This window comes from Pseudorasbora parva, chromosome 14 (genome assembly GCF_024679245.1).
Source record: "Pseudorasbora parva isolate DD20220531a chromosome 14, ASM2467924v1, whole genome shotgun sequence".
In the NCBI taxonomy this organism is placed as follows: Eukaryota; Metazoa; Chordata; class Actinopteri; order Cypriniformes; family Gobionidae; genus Pseudorasbora; species Pseudorasbora parva.
In genome coordinates this window covers 7,013,069-7,035,371 of record NC_090185.1, presented here as the reverse complement: position 1 = coordinate 7,035,371, position 22,303 = coordinate 7,013,069, and the positions used below count along the sequence as shown (strand labels likewise).

The following is a 22,303-nucleotide window of genomic DNA, read 5'->3' as shown; positions in this document are numbered from 1 at the left end:
TGTAATGTGATAATCTAAATGATGTGATTTATTTGATAGTAAACCTACTGTATATATAAAGTCCTCAGGTGCTGCTTATTTGCTGTAGTACTAATATATATATATATATATTATTTGGATTTAAATCCCACATAATCTACTAGCATTCTGACTTCTTCCTAAAGTGACAAATGCTTTGTGATAATTAAAGATGGATAAGACTAACCTGAGTTCTCAGGTTATTAGCTCATGACATCAGTAACAAAATGAATATATTAATTTACATAATGAGCTTAATTCCCTTATAAGTATCGAGTCTTTTATCGTTGTCTTTTTCCCTACGTTCATGTGCATTTTACTTCAAACCAAAGATTGTATTGTCAAAACAATCAAAAATTCAATCATTGTTTTATTGTGATTTAGCTCCCAATTCTCAACACTTTTAAATAATTATATTTTCAGTCAAAGTATTGTTTGGTAAGCATGTGCCAGTTAGTATCATAGTATTTAGTATAATTATCATTATAATACATTGTTATTAATATTTTGAGTTGGTTTTGAATTATTTTTATATTTTCTGTTTGACATATTTATTAATTTTGTTGTGTGTTAGTCATTCTTATGCATTTTTAACGTCTGTTTATATATTTTTATTAACTTTTTTGCAGTTTTATTGTAATTAGTACTTCAATGTAAACGAAACAAAACAAATCTTTAGCCTATTATTATTTTATTTCAGTGCACGTTTATTTTATTTCGAATAACTACAATGTTTCAGTTAGCAATAATAACCCTGGCATGTCATTTCTAAGTGAGATAAATGAAAAATACTGTCCTACTTTTTTAAACAAAACGTAGATCTTGATCAAATTCAGATATAATCTGTCCTTTGAGAACAACACCTGTTGAATGAATTTCCTACAATGATTTTCTGTTTTGAACACTATTGGCACTGTAGACTCTAAAATTATATTATATGTGCGAGATAATTATTTTTTAAATCCATAAATTAATTTAAATGTGGGAAATTTTGACAAGTTGAAGCATTTGGACGATCAAACAAGGTAATCATAACCATATATATGTATTTTATTTCAGCTAGTTGCCAATGCGAAGGCAAAACGTTTCATTTACTTTAGTTTTATGTACTAAAGTACCAAAAACTGAAATAAAAATGGATACTATTTTGATCAATTTAAAACAAAAACGCACAAAAAAAAATACTAAAACTTTAGCTAAAATTAAACTAAAAGAAATATGAATTAACGTTAATAGTATATCAATGATACCAAAATCACTGATGTCAAACAATAAATGTGTTACTTTTGCTGTTCGTAGTTTGTCCACGGTGAGGCGCCATATAACAAGCGGTGAAGTTATACTGAGTTTATCTGATAAGTAACTTAATTCGGCTTAAAAAAATCGTTTTGACATCATCACGAAGAGATTGCAGACAATACTAACTAATTACGGCTTTCATAAACAACAACTTAAAACTAGAACATTAATATCTTTAGTAGCGATATTATAAGACTGGGGGAAAAGGCATTTAACTTTGCTGCTCCCTTTGCATGGAACAAGTTACAGAAACATTTGAAACTTAATAAGCTTGTCTCATTGGTTACTTTTAAGAGGATATTAACTGACTTGGAAGCAGCCACATCTGGCTGTAGTTGTTATGCATGATATGCTAAGGATTTGTGGTTGTTGTATCTGCTATTTTAGTTGTCTTATGTTATTGTGTATTCTGTGTTGTATGTATGATTGTACTGCTGCCTATCTTGGCCAGGACACTCTTGAAAAAGAGATTTTTAATCTCAATGAGTACTTTCCTGGTTAAATAAAGGTAAAAAATAATAATAATAATGATAAAAAGACTATGCTCGTTATATTAAGTTCATAATTTATTTAACTTTTTTTTTCTTTTGTCAAATCAACCTAGAATGTGTTTCAGATAACAAAATATTTTAAGTTTCTGTTGATAGAGCTCCTTTGTATTAACAAAATTTTTTGATTCAATTGACTCAAAATGTTAAAGCAACCAGATAAATTACTTTTTTAAAGTAAAACCAACAATAGTTTTGAACATTAGGCACAATTTTGGTTCTTCAGATTGCCACAATAATAGTTGTGTCTGCGTTGATTAATAAAACCATTAAAATGATAAACACACACAAAAAAGAGAATGACCCAATGACCACATTCACAAATCTTTTTAAAATCGCTTGTATTAGAATTATAGTAGACTTCCATTGTTCGGAGGAGACTATTAATAATGTGTTAGTTCATTCTAAGTTTATGAATTATGTGAATATGAATTATAAACAACATTTTAAACATCAGCCTGTCTTTTCAAGGTTTGCCCTTCGTTACTCCTCCTGCTGAAAACCGTTTCACATATATTTTCATTCTTTTCTCTCCTACTGTAGCTATAAAACATGATAATTGAAAACTAAAAATATAAAACATAATAATATTATATTATCTGTTTTTGAAATTCACATTAGAAAAGACACCACTATCGTAACACAGTGGGTACGGAAAGTATTCAGACCCCCTTAAATTTTTCACTCTGTTACACCAGTTTACAATCAGCTTTAAAATATTTAAATCTGCATATGTGATATTTTTTACTTTTTATAGAGGGTATTTTTTCGATAATATTATTAAATATAAGCTATGCTTCTGTCACATGCCTGTCCTGTCTTGTGTGCACATGTGGGTTTTGTTAAGCCGGGCATAGGCCTACACTGTGCGATTTTCTTCTGATTTCGAGCCGAATTCCGACTCGTGCGACTCTTTTTTGGTTCGGGCTGATTTTCACGTTTATCGTGCGTCGTTTGTCGCGAGGTGTTCGTGCAGTGTACAGGGGGAAACGAGAGGCGACAAACCTCTCACGATCGGGAATCGGATGGTCGGATGAATTTCTGGCGTGTCAGAAATTCTGCTCGCCCCTCGTGAGGTTATCGCACAGTTGAAGCAAAGCCACGAACTGACTGCCCTATTTCCCCTCACTGCGCCTGCGCGAAAGCAGAAGTTCAACCATTTAATTTTTAAAAGCATTAAGGAAGAAAACGAAAAGAGGGAGATCTTTAATTATGTAGGCAGCTATCAAATAGAAGAAATTAAGTAAACTGTTGTGTCCCCAGTTTGTGCTATATCCAGTGCCTCTTTAATTTATTTAGCTAGTTGATCATTAATTTAGGCTAATTGTTTTACTTTCACATTTTATTCATTTTTAATTTTTTAAATATTAATTAATATTTAGCCTAGGCTACTTAATCTTATTATGACGGAAAGTGGGAAGCGTTGTCCATCTTGACACGTCATGTTGTCTTTTTTCTTCTTTTTTTCCTTTTCCCGTTTTAATCATAGACAGTAAAAGAAATGGACGGAGCGTTCCCATTGACGTCAACGGCTAAATAATGAAGTCAACCTAGGGGCACTCACTTCCTGATGGCTGAGCGAACTGCGCAGGCTCAGACTGAGCTTGAGGACGTAGATGTGACGTGAGCCTCCTGTCTGACAGCTGTAGGTCTTCTAGTAGATGTGGAAAGTGAAATCTGAATCACGTTGTTTAAATATTTTCTCCCGCTGCTTTTGGCTCACTATGGGCTTCTCCCCATTCTTCCCCCTTGACTTTATCAGACTAGTCTCCAGGACATGTCTCCACGTCCCCCCGACTGTCTCATAGACAGTAAAAGATTGCCTGCGAGCGTCTCCTCAGGTCTATACGGTAATTTCTCAACTGTGCGACAGATTATCGATTATTAACTGTCGCGTTGGTTATGACGCAATCGTTAGCCTAATTTTACAAAAACAGCTTCTGCGGGGCGATAGTGTAAGATACAAGGTAATGGAGCCTTTTATACATTGTCGTGTTTCTTTAGAAATAAACAATGGACAAATGGAGTCTTTAAACGCCTCAGATGTAAAGTTATTCACTGTCAAAGTGACTCAAAAATGAATGGGAGTCAATGGGATTCTAACAGCAGGTGATGGCTTGGTTAGCAATGGCAGCCCCTAGGGGTGGAACGCTTTCCGAGCGCTAGATTACCCCCTTGGTTTTAATTCATGAACGCGAGTCAGCGGATATCACGCATGCGCAAACGCAGTCTCAAACCCAGTCAATTATTCACTACAGAAAGTGAAAGTAAAATCTGACAAGCTTTCGGCGCATATTCTCAGACAACGAGAGATAAATGTAATTCAACATACTGATAACGTAGCCTAATGTCTTAATTTATTTTCTTAATATTTCTATTTTGGTCCATATTGGGGGGGGGGGGGGGGTAAATCTGCTCTTACTTTTCATTTAGATGGACATTACTGCAGTATTCTGACATTATAATCATATAATTTTGACCTATAATTCCTTGTTTAATCGGGCTAAATGTTTTTAAATAGTGAGGAGTAATCTATCTATTATTTTATTATGCAGTGTGTCGATTATGCATTATGAAATTGTTGGGGGAGGGGGGCAAAATAATGTAATATCAATTTAATGATAAAAGTAGGCCTACTCTTAATAATAATAATTTCATACATAAGTTCTAAATCCTCTTGATATCAATAGCTGATGCATTTACCTCTCTATAATACACCACGGTCTATCGTCGCCACGGGGGTTTTATTGCGCATTTTTCACCCGTACAGTGTGAGCAGTCAAGACGCGCTTGACGGTCTGACCGCACAGTGAGGGCATATCAATCGTGAGCTTTGGCTTTACATCGCATGCGATCTACTCGTGTGAGTAGGTAAGCTTTAGTGTGCTTATGTCATTGTTAGATCCCGCCCCCCTCGTTATCTCGTTATTGGTTTGATTTGTCCCACCTGTTCCCTCTTGATTTCTTCCCTTCTTAAGCTCCTTGCGTTTGTCACTCTTTGTCGTATCGTTGTATCGTCGACATCTCCCGGTTCCCGTGATCTCTGTTGGTTTGTTTCAGTTTTGTATTTTGTTATTCTTATCGTTCCCCCCCCCCCCCCCCCCCGCCCCCTCATGGGTTTTGTTTTGAGTGTTTTTTTATTTTTGTAAATAAATCCACTTCCTTACTGCACTTGAGTCCTCGCACCAGTTTTTCCTTTGTTTTGACAAGACAGCGTCAGCTTTCGTTTTATTTTTTAAATTGAATCTAGAAAATAAATTAGAATAAGGCACTATAGGGCTGTTACCAATCAAATTAAATAATATACACAACAACAAAACATTTAACCATGTAGGCTATGTTATGAGTTTCTTTGTATGAACGGCGCTCGTGTTGGGATTTTCCTCGAAAGAGGCTGCGCGAGCGTCAACAATGCAAACTTGTTACCGTCAGTTCATTATACATTATATAGCCTATTATATCCACTATCGATCACCACTTACACTAAATGAATGCAGAATCATGCTTTCATTTTGGTGATTCCCTAGTTTTTTTTTAACGTTTTTATCAGAATAGTTGGGCAAGTAAAATTATCTTTTGTCAGAAAGAATCAGTTTGCAAAGACTGTATCAACCAAAGCTCAGCTTTGAGACGGGGAATATGCAGGTCAGGAAGAAGGAGAAGGAGAAGGTGATGGAGAGGAGAAGAAGCTATTTAACTACCGGTCAAAAGTTTGAGAACGGTAAGATTTTTTAAAATGTTTTTGTAAGAAGTATCAAAAATAGTATTATTGTGTAATATTTTTCCAATGTAAAATATATATATTTTCTATTTGAATACATTTAAAAATATATTTTATTCATGTGATCAAAGCTGAATTTATCTTCATTACTCCAGTCTCAAGAGTCACATAATCCTTCAGAAATTATTCTAATATGAGGATTTGATGATCAACAAACATTTATGATTATTATCAATGTTGAAAACAGTTTTCTCAGGATAATTTAATGAATAGAAAGTTCAAAAGAAAAGCATTTATCTGAAATATAAAGCTTTTACAACATTATAAATGTCTACTGTCACTTGATCAATTTAATGGATCCTTGCTGAATACATATTATTGTATTAAATTATTTAAGTTCTTTCTCAAAAAAAACATTTTCTATTCATCAAATAATCCTAAAAAATTGTTTTACACAACTGCTTTTCAACATTGATATAATCATTAATGTTTCTTGAGCAGTTATTGCTCATGAGAATGATCAGTGAAGGATCATGTGACACTGAAGACTGGAGTAATGATGGTAAATTCAGCTTTGATCACATAAATAAATTACACTTCACTATATATTCAATATATACTATATAGAGAGAGAAGTTATTTTACATTTTGAATAATATTTCACAATATTAGAGTGTTTTGTATCTTAATAACATAAATGCAGCCTTGGTGAGCAGAAGAGACATTTTTAAAAATCATCCCATTCTCAAAATTTAGTTTGAGTAGTGTAGATATAATTAAATGGCTGACAACGATTTTTGGATCGCTATAGGTTGGCCTGTATGTGTGATACGATAGCGGGCCCAACGTCATATTTGTTCATAGGGCCCAAAATTGCTAGCGACGCCCCTGATCATTCATCAGAACTGTGCGTATGCATTTTAGACACTTACAAAAGTGTTTGCTCCGTTCATGCAATAAACGTGCATCCAAGAATAAGTGGGGTTGTATTTCAAATGCTCATGTATGACCCATTTCCGTAAAACTTCAATATTTTATTTTATATAAATGAGCCACTCATTCGTTATTTTAGCTGTGTGCTTAGAGTCATTGTCTTGTTGGAAGGTGAACCTTTGGCCCAGTCTGAGGTCTTGAGCACTCTGGAGAAGGTTTTCGTCCAGGATATCCCTGTACTTGGATGCATTCATCTTTCCCTTGATTGCAACCAGTCGTCCTGCAGCTGAAAAACACCCCCACAGCATTATGCTGCCACCACCATGCTTCACTGTTGGGACTGTATTGGACAGGTGATATTTTTCTCCACATATACCGCTTAGAATTAAGGCCAAAAAGTTCTATCTTGGTCTTATCAGACCAGATAATCTTATTTTTAACCAGTCCTTCAAGTGTTTTTTTTTAAGCAAATTTCATGTCTTGCACATAGGAGAGGCTTCCGTCGGGCCACTCTGCCATAAAGCCCCGACTGGTGGAGGACTGCAGTGACGGTTGACTTTCTACACCTTTCTCCCATCTCCTGACTGCATGTCTGGAGCTCAGCCACAGTGATCTTTGGGTTCTTCTTCCCCTCTCTCACCAACGCTCTTCTCCCCAATAGGTCAGTTTGCCCGGACGGCAAGCTCTAGGAAGGGTCCTGGTCATCCTAAATGTCTTCCGTTTAAGGATTATGGAGGCCACTGGGCTTTTGGGAACCTTAAGTGCAGCAGAGATGTTTTTGTAACCTTGGCCAGATCTGTGCCTTTCCACAATTCTGCCTCTGAGATCTTCAGGCAGTTTCTTTGACCTCATGATTCTCATTTGCTCTGACATGCACTGTGAGCTGTAAGGTCTTATATAGACCGGTGTGTGGCAGTCCTTATCAAGTCCAGTCAGTATAATCAAACACAGCTGGACTCAAATGAAGGTGTAGAACCATCTCAAGGATGACCAGAAGAAATGGACCGCACCTGAGTTAAATATATGAGTGTAACAGCAAAGGGTCTACTAGCACGTGCCATCTTATCTCCAGATTTCTTTGCCTTCAGGAAGTGGTATTGCTTCCTTTGTGCGATCATTCTGACCCAAAACTATTCTGGATTTTACCAGCACACTCAACCTTCGTCACTTAATCTACTATGGATAGCGGAACTTTGTTCTCCTATTTGTGAAGTGCAATGGAGTTTCGTGGTTGTCCCCCGCCGTACACTCGCTTTATTTCGAATGACGACCCGCACGGTAAGTACGTTAAGTGCATGGGTTTTGCTCATTTTGCGAGAGGCGGTTAAGGACACGTGATATTTTAGTTTTTCTTTTTTAATAAATCTGCAAAAATGTAAACAATTCTGTGTTTTCTGTCAATATGGGGCGCTGTGTGTACATTAATGAGAGAAAAAAATAACTTAAATGATTTTAACAAATGGCTGCAATATAACAGAGTGAAAAATTTACGGGAGTCTGAATACTTTCCATACCCACTGTATATCCTTCCTAAAAAACAATGACAGATATTCATGAATGTTCATGAAAAAAATATGCAATTATACTGTTAGTGAAATATTATACCTATTATAAAAAATATTTTTAATTTTTAAATTGTCATTGTACAAAAACCTAAGCAAATTATTCAAGTATTAATACAAATATATATATATATATATATATATATATATATATATATATATATATATATATATATATATATATATATATATATATATATATATATATATATATGTTAATACTTTTTATAAACTTGGCAAATCAATTTGCATCCATATTTGAAACTTCCTGCTGAATTTATTTGCATCATATTTAAATCCTTGCTTATTTAGAGATTACAGTTTAGAGATTATCTGTTCTGATTTCTTCTTTTAACCTCTTGTAGATCTGACATCATACACGAGAACAGCCACAGTAGCCACGCCCACCAGAACAGACAGGGCCAATCGGATCACAACTTCAGTGGTAGTACTACCGCAATAGACAATGGCTTCTGTGAAAAAAAGAGGGGAAAACATTAAACAATTGTAAATTAGACCTGGAAAGCTGGAAGGCTTATTTGGGGGCTGTGTGGAAAAAATATTTAATATCAGCCGTGCTGCCGTACCTGCACATGGTTGACAGTGTTGAGTGATGTCCAGATGTCTGGTCTGGTTGCTGATGGGATTGTTCAGCACACAGCTGTAGGTGTTTTTATCCTGATATTCCACCTCCAGAGGTAGAGAGAAACTGATGCTGAGATCAGACACACTGATGCTGGACAATAAACTGTTTCCTTTGAACCAGGAGAGAGTCACATGACTCACATTCAACACTGATGAACACACCAGTGAACAGTTTGATGATGATGATGAAGATGATGATGAAGAACAGTCTCTGCTGATGACAGGAACAGGCAGACGAGCTGAAAAACATCAAAGAATAAAGAGTATGGATAACAATGTCTCTCATGTTTAACCATTTTAGAAAGTTTTATCACACTTGCTTTATTTCGAGTGACGACCCACATGGTAAGTACATTAAGTTTATGGGTTTGAGAAGGTGTCATCCACGTGCTTCCGAAGCGGCCTAGGCCTTGCACAGATCTGTGGTCTGGGGTTTCGGATGTTGAGCTGGAGAACGTCGAGTATGAGCAGATGGGCCATCTCCTCACTCCCTCCCTCTGCCGAGCATGTGCGTTTACCAGTCGAGTATGTACACGACTATATGATGCCTAGCCCGGAAGCACGCGATGCAGTCTCTTTCGGTCTAGATGATGTCGTGCTTATTACAGCGTCCGACTCTGAGGATTTCAGGCCTGTTTCCTTCGATGACACTCTCCCGCCTAGCGTCCAGGAGTAAGTGGCCTTCTGTGGCCTATTCGGAGCTTGTTGACGTGCTTTTGCATGCCACGAGAAGCTCCCAATCGACTGGCCAGATGAACCCCGTGAGTCTCAAACTTCTAAGCTCAATGAGAGGTTTTTGAGTGGCACTAACACACGCCCAGCGAGAAGAAAGCTGTCGTTCTTCAGTGATCTGCATCAAGAGATCTCCAGATTCTGTAAGTAGCCATTCTCTGCCCGCCTTACTAACGTGGCTGCCGTTGACTTCACCAACCTCATGGGTTCTGTGGAGCACAGTTATTTTGCCGTTCCGGGAGTCAAGGATACGCTGGCCTTGCATCTCTCTCCTGCCTCGGCCACCACGTGGAAGTCGCGTCCTCTCCTCCCGTCCAAACCATGCAGGACCACTTCCGCGTTGATCAGAAAGTCCTACATCGCAGCTAGTCAGGCCCTTCACACAATGGCCATTCTCCAAGCCTATTAAGTGGACGTCTTGAAGGACATGGATGAGGGCGTCGGCGTCACGCCCAAGGTCATTAAAGAGCTCTGCAGGGCCATGGATTAAAAGCACTAAACACACTGCGCACATTGTTGCTTGGTTAAACCTAACCGAAATCCATGACAAGAAAACTGTTTTCCTTCTGGATGCTCCTATGTCCCAGTCCGGATTAGTTGGATGCTTTTAGGCAGTTCATGCCTAGGAGGATGAGGGGATCTCCTAGTACTTCCTCCGCTCAGCCTAGAGAGCACCGTTCGCGCCGGAGGGATTTTCCTGCTGGAAGGAGTGACCTGGGTCATCCCATACCTGCCACGGTTTGGGGACCTTACAGACATCTCGAGCTGAAGCGGTCCGGAAGCAGGCCCCCCGCTCCGGCTCCCCAGAGTCATTCCTGACCCTCTGGTCAGGAAAAGGAGAGCAGTGTCCAACGAACAGGGTTGGGTCAGACCGCGCAGGCGTTTCTCCGCGCCCCTCGGTTGCTCCCTTAGTCCAGTCCTGTCACCTTTGCCACCCAGCACTTCTCGATCTTCCCACCTTTTCAAAGGGGCGATAGAAGAAATTCCATCTTCAAACGTAGAGCAGGGGTTCTCAGCTGTTACTTCCTGGTTCCGAAAAAAGGAATGGCAGTTTGCAGCCTATTCTAGACCTGCGTCGTCTGAACTTCTCCCTCATCAAAGGGAGGCTCAAAATGCTAACACTGAAGTCTATCATGGCCCAGGATTCGTGCAGGGGATTGGTTCGTTTCGATAGAACTGAAGGATGCATATTTTCATATTCGGGTAGTTTGGCGACACAGGAAGTTCCTCAGGTTTGCCTTCGGGAGAAGGTCTTTCAATACAAAGTATTCCCCTTTGGTCTTGCTCTAGCGCTAAGAACATTTACGAAGTGTATGGACGCTGCGGTGACCCCGCTGAGGCTCGAGGGCATCTGTATACATAATTATCTGGAAGATTGGCTCCTTCTGGCTCAGTCCAGAGAGCTGGCAAACTGCCACAGGGACATTGAGCTTCGCCATGTCCAGTCTCTTGGCCTACGAGTGAACACCGACAAGAGTATTCTCACACTATTCCAGCATACCATCTTTTTAGAGGTCTGTCTGGATTCTGTGTCAATGCAAGCCGTTTGGCTCGTGCCCGGATTTCCAGCATCAGGACATGTCTAGCCCGCTTCGCGCCCGGCCATCATGTGTCTGTAGGGACCTGCTGCAGGCTTCTAGGTCTCATGGCTGCAGCTTCCAAAGTGCTTCCTCTGGGACTGCTTCACATGAGACATTTCCACTGGTCGATGAAGTTTACAGGGGGCTCGATCAACAGGATCGCCCTTTCGCCTACTAAGAGTTTCGCAAAGTTGTTCTCGAGCTCTCTCAGTGTGGCGAGACCCTCTTTTTCTCCAAAGAGTTCTCAAGATGGGGGTTGTCTTCCGTTGTCAGAGGATTACGACAGACGCTTCTCTCACCGGTTGGGGTGCGGTTTTCGAAAGCTGACCAGCTTGCAAAGTCTGGACGGGAGAGACTCTAGCCTGGCACATAAACTGTCTAGAGCTGAGAGCGGTCTTCCTGGGCCTTTGGCACTTTCTTCCCTTCCTCATAGGGCACCATGTCATTGTCAGGAAAGACAACATGGCAGTGGTGTCTTATGGAAATGCACCCAGGGGGATTGCGATCGCTTGCGCACCCTGGACAGGTATGCGCGTCGCCTTTTCCTATGGGCTCAGGGCAAGTTCCTTTCCCTCAGGGCGGTCCATTCTCCTGGGATCCTGAACCTCACAGCAGACTTTCTATTGAGGCAGAAACTCAGGTCAGGATGGACTGGATGCGTTCGCTCATCGGCCAAGGCTGAAACTTTATGCATTTCTACCCATCAAGTTGATTGCAGCGGTCCTGCACAGGGTGCGAAAGAGCGGTCTCTCTCTCCTGCTGGTGGCACCATTCTGGTCATCCCAGATATGGTTTTCAGAGCTGATTCCTCTTCTGGACTACCATCCCTGGGAGATTCCATTAAGGGAAGACTTGTTGTCCCAGTTTCAGGGCAGGATCTAGCATCCTCGTCCGGAAATTTGGAAGCTGTGGGTCTGGCAAATCAGGGACCGCCCACTATGAGTGTTGGTCTTCCTGCAATTGTTCAGGAGTCCATTGATAATGCTAGAGCTCCCTCTACTTGAAAGCTCTATTCCTCAAAGTGGGGAATGTTTGGGACCTGGTGTTCAGCTCGTGCAGTGAACTCAGTTAACTAGTTGGCTCAATACTGGAGTTCTTACAAGAGAAGTTTGCGGACGACGCGGCGACGACATAGGGTGTATATAGCTGCCATGGCCACTCATAGGGAGATGGACGAGGTTTCTTTGGGGAGACATAGATTGGTTTCGTCCTTCATGAGAGGGGTCAGGCGCAGTATGACCAGTATGCCCCTGGGACTTGTCAGTTGTCCTGGAAGGATTGTCGGAGGCTCCCTTCGAGCCTTTGGAGTCAGCACCAGTTTGGATTCTGACTCTTAAGGTGGCTCTTTTGTAAGCTTTGACCTCTTTGAAGTGAGTAGGGGACTTACAAGCTCTCTCTGTTAGCGAGAGTTGTTTGGATTTTGCTCCAAAGCTTAGTTAAGGTTTCTTTAAGACCCAGGCCAGGTTATGTGCCCAAGGTTTTGTCAATCTCTTTTCGCTTGCAGGTCACCTTCCTCCGTTCTTTCCAACCCCCACCTTCGGAGGACGAAAGGTTCCATTTGTTATGTCTGTTTCGGGCATTGAAGATATATGTGGACCTTTCGGGTGGCTGGAGGAAGTCTAACCAATTACTGGTATGTTTCGGAACCGGCTGCAATGGGCTCACCGCTTTGGAGAGTTTCACATTGGCTAACAGAGGCTATTTCTTTGGCTTATGAGGTGCACGGGCTTCCTTCTCCTCTAGGCGTTCAGGGTCACTCTACTAGAGGTGTAGCTGCCTCTCAGGCTCTTCTCAAGGGAGCTTGTTTGGAAGACATTTGTGTAGCGGCAGGATGGTCCTCCCCGTACACATTTGTCAAGTTTAATAGTTTCGATCTTGACATGGCTCCGGGTTCACATATTCTATCTGCTTAAATCCAGTCATGCAGGGTCGAGTGATTCTGGCATGATTCTATAAGGGCTTCAGACAATCTGCAAACCCAGAGGGCGTTACCCTATTGCGTCACTACGCAGCGTCTCGTTCCCTCTTCAGAGTACATAGGTTACGTGAGTAACCTGAGATGGTTTCAGCTCGAAAATTTACAGAATAATCTTATATCACTGTGACCTTTTACATATCAAAAGCTCAAGGGAAAGTTGATTTCTCAATTCATCACCCCTTTAAAAGCTGTATGAATTTCCCACTATAAAGTTTTACTTTCTGAGAGGCAATAACAGCACTGTTCATGAAGCAGATAAACTATTTTGCTATTGAGACATGCATATTTATAAGTAATAATCTGTGTGGTTACCAAACATAGTGTAAATGTGGCCAGATTACCACCTTAGGTGTGCACTATTTTCTAATAATTCAACAGACCATCATCAATTATTCCTTAAATAACCTCAACAGCACTCACCATAGACAGAAACATTGAATGTTTTTGATGACAGTTTCATTCCCCTTATCTCTAGTGAATAATCTCCATCATGTTCAGTTGTGGTGTGTGTGATGGTCAGAGATCCAGTTTGATAATCCAGCTTCAGTCTGTCTCTGAATCTCCCGTCAAGAACACCATCAGATGTGGAGAAGATTCCAGCAGCTCTACTGATTTCAGCTATTAGAGACTTTTCAGATCCAAATCGCCACAGTATGTCTTCCTCTTCCTGTATTTCAGTAAGATCAGTGTTTAGAGTGACAGAATCTCCCTCCATCACTGACACCGACTCACCAAACACACCTAAAGTAGGTATATAGGGACAGATCTTACACAAAGGTTTACACATAAGGTTTACAAAGCCTATAGTTTGTTGTAGTTTGTAACATTTAAATATTAAGAACATCCAGAAAATGGATTTCCATGTCTATACTGATTTCTGTAATTGTATTAATCGTTCTTGTTTTAATTCTAAAAAAACTCACAAAAAACAGATTGCTTCAGATGATTTTCATTTAATGTTTAAAATTAAGATAAAACATTTTTGAAATTCACTATTGTAATTTCCATTTATTTTACTTGACTGTGGGACCAGGAGCACCTAAATAGAGAAACAAACATAGACCTAAATCTGAAATAGTACTCAAATAGCACATTTGATTTGATTTATCTATGAAGAGCTGCATATGAGAATCATTACAGCATGTTATGACATAATTTTATACTTATAACTTATGTTTAGGCAAAATTATATTAACTCCGTTGCATTTCTGAATAAGAGACAAACCTTAGCCAATCGTGTCTTTATAAAGATTTAATCCTTGCAAGAATGAATCCACAATCAACCAGGCAATGCCTGCGTTGAGTGTGAACTGGGGAAACAAAGAAAGGTCCAAGCTTTTATACCCGTGTCAGTGTTTTACAAAAACAAAAGGAAAGATGAAACAAATGTCTCCCCCCCAACCCTTTTGTCATGGGACACAATGGTCCCTGTACCTACAGAGGGAAAGTAAGAAACACACACACATACATGGCCCCCCTTCTGTCTTAGAACTCATTTAAATGAAAAGCAACAAACAGTGGTCTTAGATCTAATTTAGATTAGCCGACACCTCTGATGAGGGAAAACTCTCAAACTAGGGTTCCCGTCCCTACCCCCTGGGTTTCAAAAGACACTGTCTTATGGTGTTTTATTATGGCAGAAACAGATGTTGACTTCTTGTGTGAACTCAAACATAAATTATAAAAATTTCTTCAACAATTCCCCCTTTTATCATTCTTTGATAACTCACAAGAAAAATTTAAAATGTGTATTAATGTTGTTCTCTTCAAGCCTCACAGTCCAGGCGCTCGAAAAGGGTGTCATGGCTTTGCTTGCTCCGTCCTTTTAGTTGCCAAGATGAATCCCACAGTTGTACGCCCAGAAAGTCAGGAGGATTAGTCTTTGATGTGCTTGTATTCTTTTCTGCTCTCTTAATGAAAAGGCACCACCTCTCTTCAGATGGACCAACTATGGTTGTATATCTTGTCCAATCACCTTCTATGCGCGTCTTGATTTTGCTGGCTTACAATAGGTTCTAACTTGAAAAATGGTTGCCTCAGCGCCACGTTTTGCCAGTTTCTCTGCTCCTCAGATCATAATGCCAAGTGATGTTTGTGTTTGATCTCGGCCCGCACAGACGTGTGCCTCCTGCTCTTCTCCTCTCAGCTCCTTCTCCCCGTCTGCAATGGCTCGCATGCACCCACGTCTCTCTCTCTCTCAGCAACCTTGACGGCCATTTGTGTCGTCATCCGCATGACAAAAGCTCTAGCCACTTTTACGCCTTTCAGCTCTAAGGTCCCATATCACCATATCGGGTCCCTTAACCTGCACACAGATCTTAGACAAACAGCAAAGACATTTCTTTTGCAATAATTCACAATTCTATTGATGTAAGCTATTGTTTACCCCCCTTCCATTCCTATGAATGGTGGTTTTCCGAAAAACTTTTTCAAATGGGCTCAGATTTGCTGTAGGCCTCTGTTGGTTTTGTTTTTTTGTTGTTGTTGTTTTTCAAAAATGTTCATCAAATACTCAAATACTGTACCGCAGACAGTTTAGTTTTCAAAAAATGTCATCAAATACTGTACCCCAGATAGTTTTATATTTAATAATTCCCCCTTTGGCTGCCTGGTCATCCATGCAGCCATCTAGCATAATGATCAAATAATTTTTGGGGTAAACAAGGCTTGCCATCACCACACCATTTTGAACGGTGCAGCCACATCGTTTCCACAGCTGTCTCTGCTGTTGTGGCGAAGGTCTCCATACTCTGTAAAGTGAAAGCATTTTTGTTAATTTCACATATATCAAAAGACATTATGGTTCCTTTGACTGCTGCTCTGCCCCGGCCTTTGCAGCCTCATCTGCTCTCACGTTTCCTGTTGAAATCAAATCTTTGTTATTAGTGTGCGCTGCGCATTTACAGATATCAACCCGGCCAGGCAAGAAAAATTGCGTCTAGAGGAACAGACACAATTCGCAAAATGGCGAGACGGTTTCCAGTGTTTTCACAATGCCCCAAAATCATGCGCAACTCCGAACGCAAAACATAATTGTGTGTATATTGTTACACCTGTACCTTTCATCAACATGCTTCAGTCAGGGCTTCAGTCTTAACCAGGCAATCTTTATCTTGATTCTTTCGTGTTTCAGTGAAAGTAAATATACGATTTATATTTCTTATCTGCAAGCCAGGCTAAGTGAGTAAGCACTCTCACTGTACTCCTGTCAATTTAGGGGTGTGAAACCTACAAAATCCAGCACACGACACCTCGTTGCTATCAACTGTTTAGTGACACATCAAACATTCCTTGGACAGACCCCCAGTCCCTCCTCAGAGACCAAATACACACTCTTAGAAAACATGAAGGAAGAAACAATCATTGTTTCTCTTGATTAATCCAAATCATCACAGACTCCAATAGAGGTCCAATTCAAATTGAACAACAAAAAATAAGTAATATATAGATAATAATTAATCTAAGCCCTTAAGTCTATATATATATATAAACATCCTTCAGTTTATGTTTGTGCTTTGCCCACAGTTCAGATGACTCCTCTGCCCAGGCATGACTTATGTTTAAAGCTCAAATGTCTGAGGTCACTATCCTCAACCTCAACTTCATATCTAGATCTGTACAGTTTCTCACTGTACATCATATTCTTATGAACATAAATCAAAATGTATTAATGTTGAAAACTATCAGAACGACATAATTATGTGGTTATATCACATTCAATTAGCTTGTTCACTCATCTTTCTCTTGTGACATTAATGTTTAATCATATTCAATACCCAATTCTTTATCAGTTAGGATATAATAAGGTATAATATGATATAATAATTAGGATTTCCTTCAAAGTACATTTTTTCATTCAATGTTTTGTCAATTAAAACTCCAAAATTATCATAATTTTACCAAGAACTTACAAATGGTTTTCATATTATTTAATCTTCTTTTCTTTTCGGCTGTTCACTTCAGGGGTTGTCAAAAACGAATCATCTTCCTCCATCTAGCTCAGTTCCTTAGTGCAACTGTCTCCAAACCATACACCATCGCTGGTCTCACAACTGTCCCGTACACCTTTCCTTTCTCTTTTATCAATCAACAGACTTGACACCTTTCTCCACCCATTCCAACCTGCCTGCACAGACTTCTTCCCCTACTTCTCTTTTCCCTGTAAACCCCACTGTTCCACTTGGTTTCCTCTCATTCATACACATGTATGCTGTCTTGCTGCCTTCATTCCTCTTCTCTCCATATCAAAACCTCCACCTTTCTAGACTTTACCCCACCTGCTCCCTGCTGTCATACAAATTACTTTAATAAAGTATTCAAATTTGTACTATAATTCCAAAATTTCTTTTAAACTTGTTTTAAAACAATCCCTATTTTTACCTCATCTCAATCCCAGTCACACAGAGAGCATCACAGTCCTTTTTATTTTTATTATTCTCTTACATTAATTGTAATTCTGTTTATAAGTCAAATGTCATGCTTTCCTTCTTATGAACCATACAACTTAAACTTTTTTATTTTATTTTATTTTTACTATTTTTATTTTATTTTATTTTTAGAGGTTTTATTCCTTTGTTCACCCTCCAGCATTTCATAAATGTGATGGAGTCTCTGGATAATTTCAATAGTGACTTCAGCCAATCTGTCACCTTGTCTCTGCCTCTAAATCTATAGCATTTACTAATCCAGAGTGTAATTCAACATCATAAATGACAAAAGTAGTCAAAATTAACATTAACAGACAGAGCTGGATATCAATTCACTTAAAGCTCGTCCCAATTTTATTCTGGATCATCTTTATCAGATTCAGAATAATCAGCTTCTTTTAAAGTTTGTTGTTTAACTTTATTATATGTAGTGCTAAAACACTACCTTAATCAGGACACATAAATATGAACTGCTCATTCTCAAAATTTGCTTCTACTTGGTTTCTCAACCAGTTTCAAATCATGTCTGTTCACTTGTAAGTTGTCTTTTAGAAGTCAGCTGATTCCAAATGTATTTATTTATTTATTTATTTATTTTTCCGTCTCAGTTTTAACAGACACTGTGCCATCCCTGCTTCCACAAGCAGCATCTCTCTCACTCTATCTCTCTCTGTCTCTTACACAGATAATCTTTTCAACAGCTTCTGAGACTTTAACTCAGAGCAACTTATAGTATTAAATTCTGTGAAATTGTTTCAAGTTATCTTGAGTTTAAATACCTTTGTTATCCAGACCTTCTTTTTAAACTTCAAATTTCGTCCTCATCTCAAAGCCATCACCATGTCTCTGAATTATCCTTTGCCATATCTAATGACCTGCAGGATTTAAAACTATGATAGAGACATATTAGTTCAATATCACACAGTTTTACTGATACCAATTAATACATTTTGTTCTGATCTCCAGAAAAGTTAATGACAATCACCTCATGGTCTCAGCTGGCTCTTGAATGCCCCTTACCATCATAACTTTCCCTCAGGGTGCTCCCTGGCATTCCCTGGCATTCAAACACAATATATGCGGGTTTTTGTTTTGTTTTGGTGAGCGGTATTGAAGAACCTTTCTTTGGGGCAGACTGCTGTATCTCTGTCTGGACTCTCGGCCCCTACAAGACACAGCTCCCCCCACACAGTGAGTCTGATTGCCTCATACAGACATCTGTTCAACTTTACACACCTCACATAGACTCCACCCTCCTTTTGGGGGCGGAGCTTGAGTGTCAGCGTGATCCCCCTGGCTTAGGTTGTTCTGCGTCAGGCCACACAGAATCTTACCCGTCATTGGGAAAATCACTTCGTGCCCACTCCCCGCTTGAGATCTTTGACCCTCAACAGGATCGGCTGTGTTTTGGAACTTTGGGGAAAGTGCATTCAAGAGTCACTAGAGCCGTTTGGTCTGCTTACTATTGGTAAAACATGGAGACAGGTTAATTACAACACAACTTAATCATTAAAATTAATAGATTATACTCAGTACATCTGGTCATAACAATTTAATGTTCTGTGACCAAAGCCATCAGTTCTGTACATGGTGGTGGCTAAGAGCAGGCATGGAAGTTACTGGTCATATAACAGATTAGTCTCAAATTTCAGATCATTTTGTAGTCTATATTTGAAAAATTTGAAATATTCTTCATGAATATTTATCATTGCCCTCCCATTGGCAATCGTTTATTTTTAATAAATCTTTGTCTCTATGATTGTCAGCTGATGCCTTGTGTCTTTATCCTATGACATACTGTGACATTAGTCCACATATCAGCTTTGAGCTAATTTGGGAAGAGAGAGAGACTCTGAGGCCTTCAGGGCTGGCACACTGCATTCTCACAAACTTTTCACTCTTCACACTACCTCAGTGTAAGATCTGGCTATGAATTAAAATTGGTTCCAAATAGACATCAGACATTTTCCCTTTAACTCTATTCTTGGACTGAGATCATATTTTCAAATAATCAACCCAAAACATCAGCTTCTAGGTTTTCCATCAAATTAACTCACCTATAGTTATTTCAGCAATCCAATTTCAGTCAAATAAGCATTATCAAAGTTTTGCAAAAGTGAGAAGAGCAAGAGCATATTTATTTTAAATCCTCTACATCAAAATGTATGTATCTTTGCAACATATTTTATCGTCTTTAATTTTATCTCATAATTAAAATTAAAATTATCACAACTCCTTCTTTCCAAAAAATAATTATTTAATTTATTTTTTTTATTTAGTTTCGTTTTCTAAATTTAGTCTGGTGGTCTCATTTTGCCACATTTTCAACACCTTATGGGTGAGTGGACACAGTTATGTGCAAAAATGCCCCGCTGACCACACATTTTATTCAGCAATCGACATTTCAGTCTGGTTCCCAGTCTGTAAGGCGGTGTCTAAAGCGGCAATCGCTTGGACAGTCAGAGAAGAGCTCTGGTCCAATAAAACATACAATGTCTTGCAATTAATGGTATCATTCATCTGCTTTTTCAAAACAAAAATCACATTTAGCTATCAGATTCCCTCAGTTACTGGGATCTTTCCTTCAGGGTTTAATGTTATCAGATTATACAATCCCTCAGTTACTGGGATCTTTCCTTCAGAGTTTAATGTTATCAGATTATACAATCCCTCAGTTACTGGGATCTTTCCTTCAGAGTTTAATGTTATCAGATTATACAATCCCTCAGTTACTGGGATCTTTCCTTTAGGGTTTAATGGCATTCCACCCATTTTACAACCCATGAATAAGCATTAACACCTAGAAATTTGAATTTCTTTTGTTCTCAATTTATTTGTAGCCAGTTAAGTTGCCGTATAATTTTCTAAACATAATTTAAACATTGCTGGCCATTTTCTTAATACGTTCTGCTTATTTATTTCAATTGCGATCTTCAGAGCAAAGCTGCTTACAGCATTTGCTCTCTAGTCTCAAAATCTTTATTCGGACTAATCAAGTTACTCATCATGCAATTCAAATTTTTAGCTCTAATTTAGTTATCATAAATTGTTATCCATAGCTTAATCTCATACTCACCAGCGATCTTTAAACAGCTGTGGCTTCTGTGTGATCAGACAACATTTTCCTTTCCCTGCTATCAGTTTCATTCAACACTGTTATTTTGCATTTCTCACACACATCCCCCACAACAGCCCTTTGATTAATCTCTTCTCTTCAACAGACCACTTTCAGCCTGGTGAAACACAGCATTCCCTCTTTTGGAAATCATGATTCATTCAATTAATTTCTCTATACCTTGCATGCATTTTTGGCCATATAATTTTCCCATTTGACAAAAACACCGGTGTATCATATTCTGCTAACTTGCTTTGGGATTTTACCATATTGGCAGTCTGAGTCTGTGGCTGTTCGCGTGCACGCTAGTAATCTGTCGGACGTCTCCGTACAGATCTTATCCTTCACCCAGACCAGACGGGACGGACGCTTACTCAAACGCCCGACTTTTTTTTTTTGCCCTGGTTACCTGACCGCGGGCGGGACCAATCCCAATCTAGGTAAAAGGGCCCCCGGACCAATCCCAATCTAGGTAAAATGGCCACCAGACCAATCTAGGTCTTATTCTCTCTTTTTTTTTTTTTTTTTTTTTTTTAATTTTTTTTTTATATGCCCTGGTTACCTGACCGCGGGCGGGACCAATCCCAATCTAGGTAAAAGGGCCCCCGGACCAATCCCAATCTAGGTAAAATGGCCCCCAGACCAATCTAGGTCTTATTTCACCACAGACTCAGACTCCCACCATGGTTTATCCGTATCAGTTCAAATTTCAATTTAACCAAATTCAATTTAAAATTCTTCCCCAAATTTTAAGTTTGTCTCTTACCAGAAGCGTCCCGTTGCCACCCCGGGTTCGTTTTCTCTAATTCCAGTGGTTGGACCCTCCAGGACCCCTAGAGCAGCCGGCCCTTCTCCCTGAATCAGTCGGGGTAAGGCTGTGACTCTAACGTCCAGGATGATCGGTCACCGTCCGCTCTCAGGGTCCGGAAGGCACATCCAAGGAATCCTCACTTCTGACACCAAATGTTTAGGCAAAATTATATTAACTCCGTTGCATTTCTGAATAAGAGACAAACCTTAGCCAATCGTGTCTTTATAAAGATTTAATCCTTGCAAGAATGAATCCACAATCAACCAGGCAATGCCTGCGTTGAGTGTGAACTGGGGAAACAAAGAAAGGTCCAAGCTTTTATACCCGTGTCAGTGTTTTACAAAAACAAAAGGAAAGATGAAACAAATGTCTCCCCCCCAACCCTTTTGTCATGGGACACAATGGTCCCTGTACCTACAGAGGGAAAGTAAGAAACACACACACATACATGGCCCCCCTTCTGTCTTAGAACTCATTTAAATGAAAAGCAACAAACAGTGGTCTTAGATCTAATTTAGATTAGCCGACACCTCTGATGAGGGAAAACTCTCAAACTAGGGTTCCCGTCCCTACCCCCTGGGTTTCAAAAGACACTGTCTTATGGTGTTTTATTATGGCAGAAACAGATGTTGACTTCTTGTGTGAACTCAAACATAAATTATAAAAATTTCTTCAACACTTACCAGTCAGACGGCACCAGCACAAACAGAACAAAACAAGTATGTTACACATTTTCTCTAGCAGTTTAGTGAAAGGTCTTCAGAAAACATTTCACTGAAAGTATAAGTGAACCTTCCCACATCCTCCTAGTACACACACACACACACACACACACACACACACACACACACACACACAGAGCCCCTAAACCTATCACAGGAAACATTCTGCATTTTTAATTTCTCAAAAAAAACTCATCCTGTATGATTTATAA

General features: G+C 39.4%; 1 protein-coding gene across 1 annotated transcript; it reads right to left on the bottom strand.

Moving 5' to 3' along the window:
* Positions 1 to 8,359: 8,359 nt before the first annotated feature.
* Positions 8,360 to 22,101, bottom strand: LOC137039396 (SLAM family member 5-like). The gene is made up of 4 exons (XM_067414716.1): positions 22,053 to 22,101; positions 13,437 to 13,757; positions 8,669 to 8,965; positions 8,360 to 8,554 (listed from the first exon to the last, which is right to left on the bottom strand). The coding sequence occupies exons 1-4, from the start codon at positions 22,099 to 22,101 to the stop codon at positions 8,433 to 8,435; spliced, it is 789 nt and encodes a 262-aa protein (XP_067270817.1). The 3' UTR covers positions 8,360 to 8,432.
* Between the last annotated feature and the right edge of the window lie 202 nt (positions 22,102 to 22,303).

What these genes read in the sequence shown, in the direction of transcription:
- LOC137039396 (XM_067414716.1), bottom strand. Translation starts at nt 22,101, where the DNA reads ATGTGTAACATACTTGTTTTGTTCTGTTTGTGCTGGTGCCGTCTGACT. An exon ending in GTGCTGGTGCCGTCTGACTG is followed by an intron (nt 13,758 to 22,052) that starts GTAAGTGTTGAA and finishes TACCTACTTTAG; the next exon opens with GTGTGTTTGGTGAGTCGGTG. An exon ending in ACACTGTCAACCATGTGCAG is followed by an intron (nt 8,555 to 8,668) that starts GTACGGCAGCAC and finishes TTTTTTTCACAG; the next exon opens with AAGCCATTGTCTATTGCGGT.